This window comes from Nematolebias whitei, chromosome 10 (genome assembly GCF_014905685.2).
Source record: "Nematolebias whitei isolate Nwh7 chromosome 10, NemWhi1, whole genome shotgun sequence".
NCBI classification, from domain to species: Eukaryota; Metazoa; Chordata; class Actinopteri; order Cyprinodontiformes; family Rivulidae; genus Nematolebias; species Nematolebias whitei.
The window spans coordinates 13,244,444-13,259,189 of record NC_056507.1 but is presented as its reverse complement, the minus strand read 5'-3'; the positions used below and the strand labels follow the sequence as shown (position 1 = coordinate 13,259,189).

The following is a 14,746-nucleotide window of genomic DNA, read 5'->3' as shown; positions in this document are numbered from 1 at the left end:
CATTGTTTTTACGCTGGATGCCCTTCATGACTCAACCACAGACCACCGAGCTACCACAGCCCTCTGTGTGGAGCAGAGAGCTGCAATCTAGGGTACCATGGGGAATAGATGGTGGGGGTTAAGGCTTTGCTCAAGGGCAAGTGAGGCAAATGAGGGTGGAGAAAGGTGTGAGTGCTTTACTGTTCCCATCCACATTTTAATGTTGTTGGTCCAGGGGCTCAAACCCACGACCTTCCTATCACAGGCTTCTCTAACCTCTGCACCACCACTCCCCAAGTTAAAACCTGTTATATATATATATATATATATATATATATATATATATATATATGTATATGTGTGTGTGTGTGTGTGTGCATATATGTATATGAACAATATGCACAAGTTATACATTTGCAAGAAAAAAGATAGGATTGAATTGAACAGAAAACACTCAGATGTTTATGGAGGTTGTAAATTGAGAAATTTACAGAAGACAATTAGAGCCACATTTTTATTTTTATATTATTTAAAAAAATTCTGACTTTAATTTCAGATTTCATTTTATTTTTTACCTTAGTCCTAATCCCTCTTTCTCTATGAATTTGTTAAAAAAAAAAAAAAAAAAAAAAAAGTGAATGATTTGTTTGATTAAAGTGATATTCTGGTCATTTTGTAAATGAAACAGTTAACAAGAGTTAGAACCTTCTCAGGGAGGACAGCAGTCATGGAGCACAGAGAATGGGGAGGCAAAAGTGTTTATCCAAGCTAGGCTAACAGTTAGCCAAATAAAGGATTTTTTTTAAATCATTTTTCAAGTTTATAAAGTAAATCTAAAACTCTCGACCAACTCACCAACGTGAAGGATGCTACTTTATCTAATATTAGACTTTTACACATTTGCATGACTCCGTTTGTTTAGTTTGTTTTTGTTGCCTTTAATTTCATAAAACTTTTGTCTTTATTCTTTAATGCTAGATGTTTTATCTATTGTTTCCCAGAAAATGTATAACTTTACAATTTCGGAGACTGTCCTAGTTTTATTCTTGTGCATTTATTGTGGAAATGTTGACTTTTTTTCTTGCAAATTTAAACTATTTAAACATAAGATCCATTTTCTGCACATAAAAATATGACATTATAGTTGGAATTTCAGAGGTTTGTCTTCAAATTATGCCTTTTTTTTAATAGTTATTTTAATCTGCAATGGCCCTAACATGGTGTCGTTAGAAAGCCAGTGTGGCTTTTTGCTCTAAGTGTCGAGATAATGGAGTAAAACAGCACGAACAGTCAAAGGTGTTTCTTACCATTGTAGGAGAGGCGTGGCCTGCTTAAACACATGATGAAGTGAACCTCCATCTCATTGGACGCCACAGATTTGGAGCAGACAGGACACTTGAATCCTACGAAGACAAAAAACGAGCAACAGCTTTTAGCAACCTGCCTAATTGATAACACATGTTACAAACATTCAAATGAAAGGAGGAAAAGGCTGTTTTTAGCTGTCTGTTACCAAAAAGGGCCCTTTAAGATTTCTAAAAATGATACACATTCATCTTCTGCTGGGACGATCTGAAGTCCAGCAGTCCTGATGATGAATTACCCATCAGTAGACCACTTAGCTGCCGCTGCTCAGGGCTCCTGAAGCCACTCAGATGCCACACTTTGACAAATTAGCTGTGGGTACCGCTGCCTGACAGAAACCCCACTGATGTTCCTATTCTAAAAGCTGCAACATGAAGTTTTTTTTAATACGTATGAAAGTTTATTCTTTTAAAATTGAGTAATGAGTCCAAGTGAAGCAGAATCTAAAAGGTCTCCACTAAGATCTGGGACATTTAAAAAAGTACCCCTAACACATATTGGAGCTCTTCACATCTCACAGGATCTCACAATATTGCATGAGAGTGTGCACAAAGATCCATCCCTTCCCATGATAAGATGATCTTAGTCTAAAATTCTGGCAAACACAAATAAATTTATTGTTGGCTCATTTATGATTCATGATCAGATAAAACTGTTTTTTTTTTTTTTACATCTCATTTCAGTTTCTCTAACTTCCATGATGACTGTTTTCACAATAAAACATCCGTCTGTGAATGTTTGTCCACTTTTATCCTCTCACGTTCCCCCAGATACTCCCAGTGCTAACTGTTTTATATCGAAGCCGTTTCAGCACTCTCCTGCTCCTCCTGCTGTTTAGATGGGACCCAGCTGGCCAAACTTTATTAGTTAAACACATAACAGATAATTAGATCGACTGCTGAGTCACATGTGGCGGGTTCGCACACAGAGCACAACTAACAGGACAAAAAGAACCAATAAAAACAGCAACAGGGAGGCGATTCAGCAAGTATCAAGACTGGTGGTATACTAAGATTACTGTTGGCCTATATGTTGAAAAAAAAAAAGAAAATAATTTTTAAATAACTATTTTGATAGTACATATTTAAGTGTTCCTTGAAGAGATGCATATTGCCCAAAGCATTTCATGACAAAGTTTTAGACTAAGATCTTATGTTGAAAAAGTTGGTCAAACCTTGAAAACTGCGTCAGGCGCAAGATGTCATTCTCAAAGTACAGCATGTGTTGTGAACGACTCTCAGCTACTACCACACCAAATTTGAGCTCAACATCTGTTAAGCTGACTGAGTTATAACCATTTTTGTGCTTGCTAAGGTCAATTAGCTGTGGCAGCCATCTTAAATTGAGTTAAATCCAAAGCTAAACAGTTGTATGTACAGTCAATGATTATTTTCAAGAAAATATGTCTAGTGATTGATGAGATGTTTTACTAACAGACAAACATCTCCAACAGTTAATGCTGGTGATTTAGGTAAATATTTATCCCAATGAGTAGCATTTAAGAGGTTGTATTGTGAATGGCTCCCAGTTACAACACCATGATTTAGCTCAGTATCTGTTAAATTGGCCTGGGTGAAGTTCAGAAAGCTCTGAAATGAATGAAGAAAGGGAAGATGGTAGGACCTGATGACATACCAGTGGAGGTTTGGAAATATCAGAGAGATGGCAGTGAGGTTTTTGACTCCAATATTTAATGGCATATTTGAAGGTGAGAAAATGCCTGAGGAATGGACAAGAAGTGTGCTGGTGCTCGTTTTTAAGAGCAAGGGTGATGTTTCATTCATTTCATTCATTTTATGCTTTAAAATAGAAAAAGAGAACAGCAGGACTACAAACTTTAGGGTTAAGGATTTATGATTTCCATGCTAATATTTACATCAGGCCAACTGAATCATTAGTTTTTACTAGGCATTAATAAACATTGAGAAATGCTTGGAAGTATTTATTAAATGTACTTGCTGATTATATTGTTATGATTTCATGTAAAGTCCAAGGTCCACCTAAAGCAAACGTTTTACCTTTTTACTACGAGTCAAAAAATACAGGCAGCAAAGCAACAATGAAATTGTAGATTCAAAAACTGAGATTTGCTATAAGTGCTATTATCTAAACAGTTGACTGAAAAAATATTAGGGTAAACTAATCAGGTAAATCTGAATCAGCGGATAACACTGCAAATTTTCTTGAAAAGCTTCCCTTGAAAATGTTAAAGGTACAACAGTTTTTTACAAATTGTTCGGTTCCGACCTCAGAGGAATTCACTACATACACCATTGCATGGCAGCTGACCCACTTCTCCCCTGGCTGCTATTTTCAGGAGCTCCAAAGGGACGAGCAGAAAGAGACGGAGCACAAACGAGGAGCAGAGAGATGGTGGGCCGAGGAGATCGTTTTTAGAAGAAATGAAGGGTTATGATGATACACAGTCCAGCAGGAATAATGCTGAGATTCTGCCTTAGGCCCAGCCCGGCACCACAAATCCTCCAGGACGTTTCATATTCAAGGAGCACGAAAGGGCAGATAGGGACAAAAATAAATCACAGAGCTGGATCATAAATTAATTATACTGCTGCTTATGTGGGAATGTTCTAGTGAGTGTGTAGGGTGTGTATTGTAAGTGTGTTTGGCCGGAGATCCTGTACTTTACGCTCCAAGGATTAGCTTTATGTCAGACCTTTATTCTTAAATGACTTGTCATCACTGTGGGCTCCAGGTGATTCACTTAATGCCAAGCTGCAGCCTCATGATACCAAACTATGAGGGCACCTCGGAGAAAACTAAAAGCCTAGCGCTCTCTGAAGGAATGCATATCACCCGCCAGAGATTTGGACTAAGATGTTGAGAAATGATGAAGTTGTTTTGGTCAAACCTTGAAAAATAACATTACGCACAATCTTGTGCAATATTTCATGTGATCTGTTAGCATTTGGAGTCTTAGCTGTTTTTAACCGTTGTCTGTGTTTTTAACTATTGCTTGTGTTTTTTGATCATTGTCTTCACTGTATATGCCCATGCACTTAATACTCAAAAACTATTAATGTAGCTAAAATACAGTATTTGTGCTCAATTCAACATTGTTACTTGTTTTGATCATTGTTTTATGGTTCATGCTGATGACTTCTTGGCCAGGACACCCATGGAAAAGAGATCTTGATCTCAATGGGATTTTATCTGGTTAACAAGCATTACTACCGATGTCCCCCTTCGCCGAAGGATTTGAAAAGTGAATGTTAGTAGTTTTCGAGATGAGTGTTTTCCCGGTCTGGAATTGAACAGGGAATGCAAGTAAGCCTTAATGTTTTTGGTGCAAGATGTTCAAGTAGGTAGGAGTTACACTGTGTACAAATGAGGACGCTTTTTTTCTTGTCCATGCTACGTTAGTGCTGGTAGCTGTCGACCGGAAGGGGTGCTACGTTCTTTCAGGGGTGCCCAATACGTCTATTACAATCTACCGGTCGATCGCAAAAGTATGGGTAGATTGCATGGCATTAAAATAATAGATGTCAGCCTATCATCCATCCATACCATGATATTTGTCACTTGATTGACCTACAGGGCAGCCAATCTGAGGGCAGACCTTTTCTGACACATGGGTCACCACGTATGTGCATACAATCACGCCAAAAACTAGCAAGCTACCGAGTTGCCTAGTTAGCCTTCAATTTATTTCTTCTAAACTCAAGAAAGGGTATAAAATGAGTGGGGGAGCTGGACCAAGTAAGAAGCAAAAAAAATCTACCATTTCCATACAGAATGGGAGGAGGACATTTTTTTTCACAATGTCATGTTCGAAGTGCGTTTGCCTCATCTGCCAGTCTACCATTGCTATTCCAAAGAAGGGAAATGTGGAGCGATATTTTTGGACTGTTCGTAAAAACTACGACACTGACTTCCTTCCAAAAAGTGAGCTGAATAAGTAAAAGGTGAAGGAACTAAAATCCCAGTTATCTGGACAGCAGTCACTTTTCTTATAGCTGACCACAAAAGCAAAGGCAGCTATCGAAGCATCATTCTGGGTGAGTCGCTTAATTGATAAGCACAAGAAGTCGTTCCAAGATGGAGAGATGGTAAAAGAGGCTTTCGTTGAAGCAGCTGACTCGTTGTTCAGATACTTTAAAAACAAACCAGAAATATTATCTTCGATCAAAGCTCTGCAGGTATCAAGAAGTATGGTTACACAGCACTGTTCTAAGTCTGCGTCTGTAGCTTTTTAGCTAGTGTGTCTGTATTGCACACCACTAACTTAGCACTACATCAGTGGTGGAAGTTGTCGGCCAGGGGATAGGGGTGTTGTGGGTGAAGGACATTGCATTCGGAGGGAGCTCAGTTCTGTTGACAGGATGCGACGCCCTCCTTGGACAATGGTAGGAGAAACACTATGATGTTTGCCATCTTGAATTTTGATGTGGCATCCCCAATTTGATAGGAGACTGACTAGCACCTAGATGCAGCTACACACCAAATCTGAAATTCATGCCTTACTTATCGTTTAAGTTTCTGCGCTCACAATATTCAAGGATGGATGGAGGGTATTTCAACTCCCCCTTTTCATTCCACGATAAGGTATAATAAAGGTGATGATGTTGATGGTAATACCCAAACAAATTTTAGCTTAATATCCCTAAATTTCTCTGAGTTTAAGCTATTTTTGTATAGGCTAAGGTAAATTAGCTGTGGCAGCCATCTTTTACCTCTTAAGCCCCTGGTAAACTACAGAAATTATTGGTTTGTTATTATCACTTCAGTATTTACTTTCTGACGGTTTTAATAAAAGCTGTCCATATATTTTGCTAACAAACAGAAACAAAATCCTATTATGTGTGTGTACTGACTGTAGTTGCTGTATAAATCTGTGGAACTGAACTTATTTTTGTGTTTTTCTATCCTCCGTCAGGTGTGCCTGTTTTGCTGATGAAAGTCAGTGAATCAAAGTTTATAGAAAAGAAAAGCAACTCTTTGCTCTGAGAATGATCAACATTCAGTGTGTGCTGTGATCAAAGAGTCATCCCGATTCGAATGTAAAATGTGTTGTTGTGTTTCCACCCTGGATTGTCCCACAGCTGGACGTTTGCTGACAGAGAGGCATCAGTTTCTGTCAGGAGGATCACATGACCGACATGCTCAGGCATATGAAACTCCATTTAGGACAGGATGGGAGAAATTATTCCATAAGCTCAAATAACAGAATGAAACTGTATGATGTGCCAAAATTGATGATGTGCACCCCAGACACAATCTATTAGTGCATTCATCTTTATTTCGGAATTATTTATTAACACAACCAAATATAGGTAGTTACAGATATTATACAATATATTTTATACTTCATTGATCCCCAAGGGGAAATTTCATAAGATGCATGTGATAACTGACCGGGAAAAGAAAAATCTTTACCTTAGCAGGACTTGTTGTTTTTCAAATATCAGATTAATCCTTAAACATATACATAATATAAATATATGCCAAATAGATACATTACATAGCAGGGAGATTTTCTTTAACAATACCTAAGAAAAAGAAGAAATATGTTCTTTTTTTTTAATCAATGAACAATTGGGAAATTTGGCATAGAGAGCACAATTAAAACAACCCCGAACGGGCTGTCATTGACAAAATATGTATTTTCCAAGCTGACGCAGTTAAATATGTTTTGTAATTAAATATTTACTGTTATCAAAGAAATTACATCAAGCACAACATCCTGATCTCTTAATCGCCCACAGCCAAAAGGTGAAGGTGGATGATAATGGTTTTGTCGATGTAGTGTGTGTGTGTGTGTGTGTGTGTGTGAGGGGGGGTTGCATGTGTGTTTGTTTATGCTACTTTGTGAGGCCCATTTTTAACACATTGTGAGGACCAGCTGCTCTTTGTGGGGACCAAAGCCCCGTTCCCACAAAGTACAAGCATCGTTGGTGGTTTAGGGGTTAGTTTTAGGGTAGGCTATAGAATTGAATGAAAAATGAATGGAAGTCAAGGCAAAGTCCCCGTAAATATAGTAAGAGAAGTGTGCGTGTGTTTGTGTTTGTGTGTGTGTGTGTGTGTGTGGGGGGTGCACATTTGTGTGTGTGAACTTTTAGAGTTAATTTAAATTCAGAGTGGTGGACACAGCTAAGAAAACAAACACAAAATTGACAATAACTCAGCCAATTTTACAGCTATTAAGTTGAAAATTTGTGTGGTTGCAATTGAGATTGATCCCTAACACATACTCTGGATGCTAACAGATTATATAAAAATATTTTATGAAAAATTTGACAAATTATCTATTTGAAGTCAACTTTGTCTGCAAATTATTCCACGAACCACTGGATGGATTTTAATGAAACTAACAGACACTGAATGGACATTGAAAACTGTTTAACCTTTGGAGTCAACCCAATTTAAGACGGCCACTACAGTCATATGACTTTGGAAAACACAAAATGAATATAACCCTGCCAGTTTCACAAATAGAGTATCCCTCGCTACTTCATGGTTCGTTTATGGCGGACTCGCTCTATTGCGGTTTTCAAAATAAGAATGGGCATAACACACAACTGGCTGATTGATGGATGAGCCGCATGATCGGCATGAAATTTTTATTTAAAATAAATTATTTTGATTTATTTAGCACCTCCTGCACCTTTGTGCAGCCCATACTGCAGGATAAGCTTCCTGCTGCAGCTGATCAGCTGTTCTCCATGGATAATCAGCTGTTCACCGTGCAGAGCGGAGAAGTGGGCGTGGCCAAGAGCGCTTGCAGGTGGAAAAGAGCAGAGGAGGCAGGGAGCTGAAATCATGACATTCTGTGCTCTTTTAGAGTGTTTAGAGTTTAGAAACATTGTTTAGAATATTGCAAAGTGTGGGAAGGGTTAAAATGCATTTTTATATATACAGATATATATAAATACTAAAATAAACTACTTACTACTTGTACTACTATTCCTACTTGGTGGTTTTTCACTTATCGCGGGTCTTCAGGGTACGGAGCCCCCGCAATAAACAAGGGACTGCTGTATCACCTTAAAATATGGTGTGGTAGTAGCTAAGAGTGGTTTGTAATAGATACTCTGAGTGTGCCATCTGGTGATATCACGAGATCAAACATAACAAGGCTTGAACAACACCATATAGTTCTTTTCTTGTTTTCTTTAAAATGAAAAATCCCAAAAGAAAACAAGAAGTTGTGTCAAATACCTTCTAAACTGTTATTATAATTATTATTATATAGAGTAAAATATGACTGAGGATAAAAGCAGGTTCTAGAAATCATTGCAACAGAGATAGACCTTAACTCCTAATTGTCAAAGTTCAACGAAACAAAAAATGTTAATCCTGATTCAAGAAAACAATTTATATACAAAAGAACAAACAATGGCAAATGTATAATTTCATGAACAAAAGTTATAGAAATAAAGTTTTTAAATTAAGAAACACATGTCAGCGTGTTACAGGTTTACGCGCGTTTCATTTTGCAATGAAAATGTGTATGTAATAATTTTTTTATATTTTTACAAACACATTATTTTCTCGTCTATTAACATGACCAAGATACAAAAATATTGCACACCCTGCAGACAGAATGAAGACAGTCTGATTTATCTGTTTCAGGGGGTAAACGTTTAAAAGAAAGTCCGATTTAAGCTCCACTTTGCATGACTACGCAGCACCAACACAGAAAGAAGACAAATGGAGCCGTCACACACTCTGAGCCACGTAGACCTGCTCTCGTCAGACCTCTGCCCAGACGAGGTCACCCAACTCAATCTTTTGCCGATGCATATTTCATCAACCCTGGGCTGTCTGAGACCCTGATGGAGCTCCCAGATACCCACCGGCCACCGCTGAATATCTGAAGACTATAAAGTCTCTGTCAGCGCGAGGAAAAGCACCTGATTAAACAGCACAGCTGCAGGCTGAGTGACAATTATCTGCACACACCGCTCCTGTTTGGGCCTCGTCTGCATAAATCCTACTGTAGGCCAACAAACACCAAGTGGGAGGTGATCTCTAGATATTATGGTAAACCTAAAGTGATATGTTTTATCATGTTTATTAAAAGAGATTATGAACAGTAATTAATAACTGGATACAAATTCGGAACTCGGACAATTTCTTGGTTTAAACGAGTCATTATTACAGTTTGTTTGCTATTAAGGTAAGAAAAATAAGATTTAAGCCAATGTATCACTGGGCTACAATGATTGGCAATAGTTTGTTGCAGAAAGGGAGTCTTCAAAGTGCCTCCAACCCTCTTTTGGGTTTTGCAGGGGTTTCACAATCTTATTGCTAGAATGTTGAACATGTCCATTACGTTTGTGCAACACATTTTCTCTCAAAATAGCCACAGAATTATTGTGAGCAACTCAAACGCATCTAAATGTCGTCACAGGCATCTCCAACTTTTCTAAAGAGCGCTGGAGCTGAATTTTAACACCTGCATGGGAGCTTTTCCTCTGACAGAAAACATCTGATTACATTCCTAAATGTCCTGGTCTAAAAATCACTTAATCAATATTTTACTGTTTTCTTTTGGCCGTCTCTTCCTCAAGCATTGCTTAGGCAAGCTGTCTGAGGCACCCAGGGAGTTAAGGGGCCTTGCAGAAGGGCACACAATGAGGCAAATGACAGTGGAGGCAGATGCGGATGCTTCACCTTTCCCACTCAAATATTGTTGTAACTGTGCAGACCAAACATGCGACTTCCTGATCACAAGCTCACTTTCTCGAACCTCTGCGCCGCCGCTCCCCCGCACTAAAATAATGAATGATGAACATAGTGGCAGCCAAGATGGATCCAAACTGGGCTGAGGTAGGTAGGATGTGGACGGAGGAGTCATGGGCCCAAGATGCAGGTCTCTCTTGTAAATGAGTCCTGGAGGCTCAATGGGATTTACCTGTCTAAATAAAGGTTGAATGAACACATAAACAGCAGTGATCCTAAAACATAGGAAGCAAAACTTACAGAACTCACTAAACCTAAAGAAGACACTGCCAAAAAGTCATCAAAATACACAGATACTGACAGGTGGTGGGGCTATGAAATAATGTGCATGGCAGAGAATACAGATATGCAATGATTTTAAAAATTGGTTGCACAAAACGTGGCGCACGGCTCTCTCGTCTCCTGGTCACAAAAAACAGAATTCAGAGACAGCAACTAAAAATTTGCCTATTCTTGTGCAATTTTGAGTCGCCAACTAGTCTCCAGTCGTTGCAGCCCGGTGAGAGTCGACCTTACACAAACATATTAATGTTAGATACTAATAAGATTTCCCCTCCTTAAATGTGGAATTATCTTGAATCGGAAATGTTCTTTATAACATTTTTGATGTTTTTTCTTTTGTGTGTTTTTTAAAGTGTTCATGCAAAACTGCACGAGAGAATCGTTACAAATAAACTGTTGTGGTGATATTTACAGTACTTTAAACCTCTCCTGTCTGTTGTATGTGCACTCGCACCGTTTCCTTTTTTATCCACAGTAAATAAATAAAGATGCAGCTCAGTGAGAGGAGGATGACTCACAACCAACGGAAAGCGTCGCCTCTCAGCGTTAAGCCTAATGAGGTCCAGAAAAGAAAGAGAAAACTGTACAATACAGAAATACTGTACACAAAACCACCTGTTATTGGCCTTTTTCAATATGTCATAGTGATTTAAATTGTATTTAATTTTTTTAATTATTGGCAGGAAGTACTTTGAACTATTGAAAAGTTTCGGCTAAAATCCAAATTTGGTTAATTTTTAGTTTTACAGAAAAATAATTATTCAAGTCAGTGGCCAGGTTGGTGTTTTGTCTACATATCAAGTGGTCAGTAAAGTCATTTTCATGAATTAAAAGTGCTTGAATGGTCTGATTATTTGATATATTCATTCGTATGGAACAGCACTTGAACAAGTAAGAGACTTTAAAGAGCAATGAATGACTGAGAGACACAACAGTACTGCAGCAGACTGCACGATCATAAACCCATCACATAATAATGAATAATGTTCACAGAAAGGCTTCGGGGCAGATAATCCAGAGAGGTGCCACACAAAAACTCCCCAACATCCAGTCAATTAAACTGTAAACTTCTGACTTCAACCTTCTGAAATGAAGGAGCTTATGAGGATTTGTTATTATTCACATTTCTGCGTTATCTGGACGATTTGCTTGACAGCTGCAGAGGACGGACAGACAGATGGAAACCAGAGGAGGAATGGGAAGTTCAATTTAAATGAGCAATAAAACGAGGATCACACCAGTCCAGCAGCATAAATGAATCATCTATCCATCGACTTTATGGGGCTGAAGAAGAGGAGGAGGATAGAGTGAGAGAGATAAAAGGGGACAGTAAAGCAGAGAAGACGAAGAGGTCAAAGGGCAAATGATGAAGAAAAACAAACAGAAAAGTGGAAAAATACAGACTAAAGAGAGGATCTGAAGCTACCTTATTGGACTGAGAGGGGAAGGAGATAAGATGGAGAGGGGGAGCCTGCAGCTCAAAGGGGAGGAAATGAGATGAATTAGATGCAGAAGGAGACAGGAACATTTTCTGGCATTTGAATTCTTCTTGAAGTCACCAAGTTCTGGTTGCAGCACCTGAGAAGAACAGGAACAAAATCGACTCGGCCGTTCATGCATTTTTCAGTCCAGCTCCCGAGTGTAATAGCCATTAGGATGCTGTTTAAGTGAAAACAGTCAATACGCTGAATAAAAAAATAATGTGAACACTAAAGGAAGAGCATTTGTAGCAAAGTGCTCAGAAGCGTTTCAACAGCTCGCACTGGTGGGATTCCCTGTTCACGTGAAAACTTCTCAACTCGCAGCTGAACAACGCAAGGATCTGTAGCTGCTCAAGGTTTTATTTGGTCTCAGTCACTGAAAATGTGCCTGATTTTATTTACTAATAAGGTTAAAAGCTTATGAGTTATAAATCTGAAACACACACACATAAAAAAAACAACACCTTTTAACCATGCGATTTATGAGGAAAAGCCACAAGCCTAAAAACAGTTAAAGCAGCCAAAGTCTTTTAAGTTCTGTCCTTTTCGGATGTATCTCTTTTTTACATATTTGTATTCAGAGTCAGAGATTCTTGTGTACACAGGGTACCAGTTACATCCAACAATAAATTACAATAAACAATAAATTCCTTTTGTATTTCATGTTGTTCTGTGATTCTTTTGATTGATTGATTTAATGGACCTATTGTTATTGCTTGTTTGGAGTCGCTGCCTGTTTATTTTAATAATAATGTGTATGTATTGTCATCACTGTATGTCCCAAACAATGACGAAATTGGCTCTCTGCATTTAACCCATCCACCACCAGGTGGAGCAGTGGGCAGCTACTGAACGCCCCTGGGAGCAACTGGGGATGAGGTGTCCTGCTCAGAGACACCACAAGGTGTGCAATGACTGGGGATCGAACCCAGGACCTTCAGGTCCAGAGTTGGCTGCCCTGCCCCTACACTATCTTGCCCCCCCCCCCACTTCCTTTGGAAAATGTTGGAGTTTTTACTGGTTTATTGTTGTGAATTAAAGGGTGTGAAGGTGGAGAACCCACAGCTGTAGGCCGAGTGCAAACAGGAAGGCAGGCCCAAAATAACCTTTAAGTTCACTACAGAAATGAATCTGTGCACAACTGAGAAGAAACAACAGAATCACACTGTGTAAACAAGGAATGGGACGAAGAAAATAAAACTAATGCGGAAGATTTTGAACGTTTATTAGCTGGATCTGTGTAAGAAAGAAAACAGAACGTAAATTAAAGCAAAAGTACAAAAATAAAACAGGCGTAAGATAAACCAAAATAATCAGTTCAGGGCTCTCATAGTGACTAATCTGATTATTGGTGTCGATTTTTAGTCATTTTAATTTTCATGTTGTGTCTTTTTGTGTTGATTTTACATTTCTGCATGCTTTCTCATGCTTTGGTAGTAGTTTATCGGGATTCTGTACATTTTTGTTACTGTTTGCCCATACTTTCTTGTATTTTTGTTTCTTTGTTGTTGTTATTTTGAAAATCAAATATCAATAATTCAAAAAGTTTTTTTCTTTATTTCTTCAAAACAAAAATACACATTTTATTTAAAGGGCATCATTTTACTACCTCCTCGCTTCTCAAAGAATATCTATTCTGCTCCCTGGTCTACGAAGGCACAAATAAATGTAATGGCCCTAGAGAGCCCGCAGTGGTACTTGAACGTCGCATTAGCAAAGACAACAGGAACAGATGCTGCAGCTCCGTTCGAGATGAAAACTTTATTATAAGCAGCAGGTTTGCACACAGCGACACAGCGAGATCAATAGCTTAATGGACAAAGGTCACCAGCGATGAGTCAGTTTGAATGGAGATCATGGCAAATTAAATGAAAAGCAAAGAAAATCAAAATAAGACATATTATTTCTGCTTCTTTTGATTTCATTAGAATATTTTTCTCCTCTAAAAATGATCCAGTTTAGAGCAACCTGAAAGACTGAGCTCAATTAACAGCAGTGCAACTAAATATTTGCACCCTGGTTGTTCTTTTAATCAAAAAACTTGACGTTTTTGTCAATGAAACGTGAAAAAAACACAACAGATACATTTTGCATTACCTAATGTTTCAATTCTTTACAATTCATAAATAAATCGTTCTTTTTTTTTTTTTTTCCAGAAACAGAGGAAGAAAAACTAACAGCCGAGTCAGTCAGGTCAATGTCAGCTGAGGACACGGCTGGCTCTGCAAACTCAAGATGCTTTTGTCAATTTCTACTACAATGCAGGAAGCGAGAACACTGGAGCTTTATTACTCTGTGACAGGAAAGTTGGTAACTGATTCAGCTGCAGACACACACACACACACACACAAAGTCATGCTAAGACTTAGCTCTAGCAGACAGGCTGAAGGCTGAGGCACAACAAAGCCACTCAGGGGTTTAGCTGTGTGGCGTGGCAGACTGAAGGCAGAGATTTAACACACAGAGGCACTCCAGGCAGGCGGTGTCAGGCAGACACATCACAGAGAACGAGAGGGAAGACACCATTAATGCTACAGACAGTAAGTGTGAGAGCAGCTCCAGTCACGCTGCTTGTCACGCTCGCAGAGCCAGCCAGCCACACAAAGAAAGGCCTCTGTCTCATAATGACATTTAATACATCCAACTGCAGGCAAGTTATTGTTCCCATATATGGCTACAGTAGAGGCAGAGAATGCAACGTTAGCATGAAACCACAGCGGATGCATTCATTAGAAATACTGCAGATTGTTGCAATGATTTTCCTTATTACAAAAAAGTTTATTATTATGACTAGTAATATTTGATTGTTTAAAGTAGCATCTCACTGAGCTGCAACTGCAGTAAGTTGGCAACTCAAACTTATGTGAAAATTGTGAAAAAATTATTTTTTTCCTTGCAGTCTAACAGGACTATGAGCATTTGCGACCAAGTGACCA

At 38.6% G+C, this 14,746-nt stretch overlaps 1 protein-coding gene across 1 annotated transcript in view; it reads right to left on the bottom strand.

Moving 5' to 3' along the window:
* The window catches only part of znrf1 (zinc and ring finger 1), a 48,258-nt gene that overhangs the window by 15,472 nt on the left and 18,040 nt on the right, over positions 1-14,746 (bottom strand). Inside the window, exon 2 of the mRNA XM_037683371.1 lies at positions 1,287-1,382. Coding sequence (XP_037539299.1) covers positions 1,287-1,382 — 96 coding nt within the window. The remainder of the gene's footprint in view (positions 1-1,286; positions 1,383-14,746) is intronic.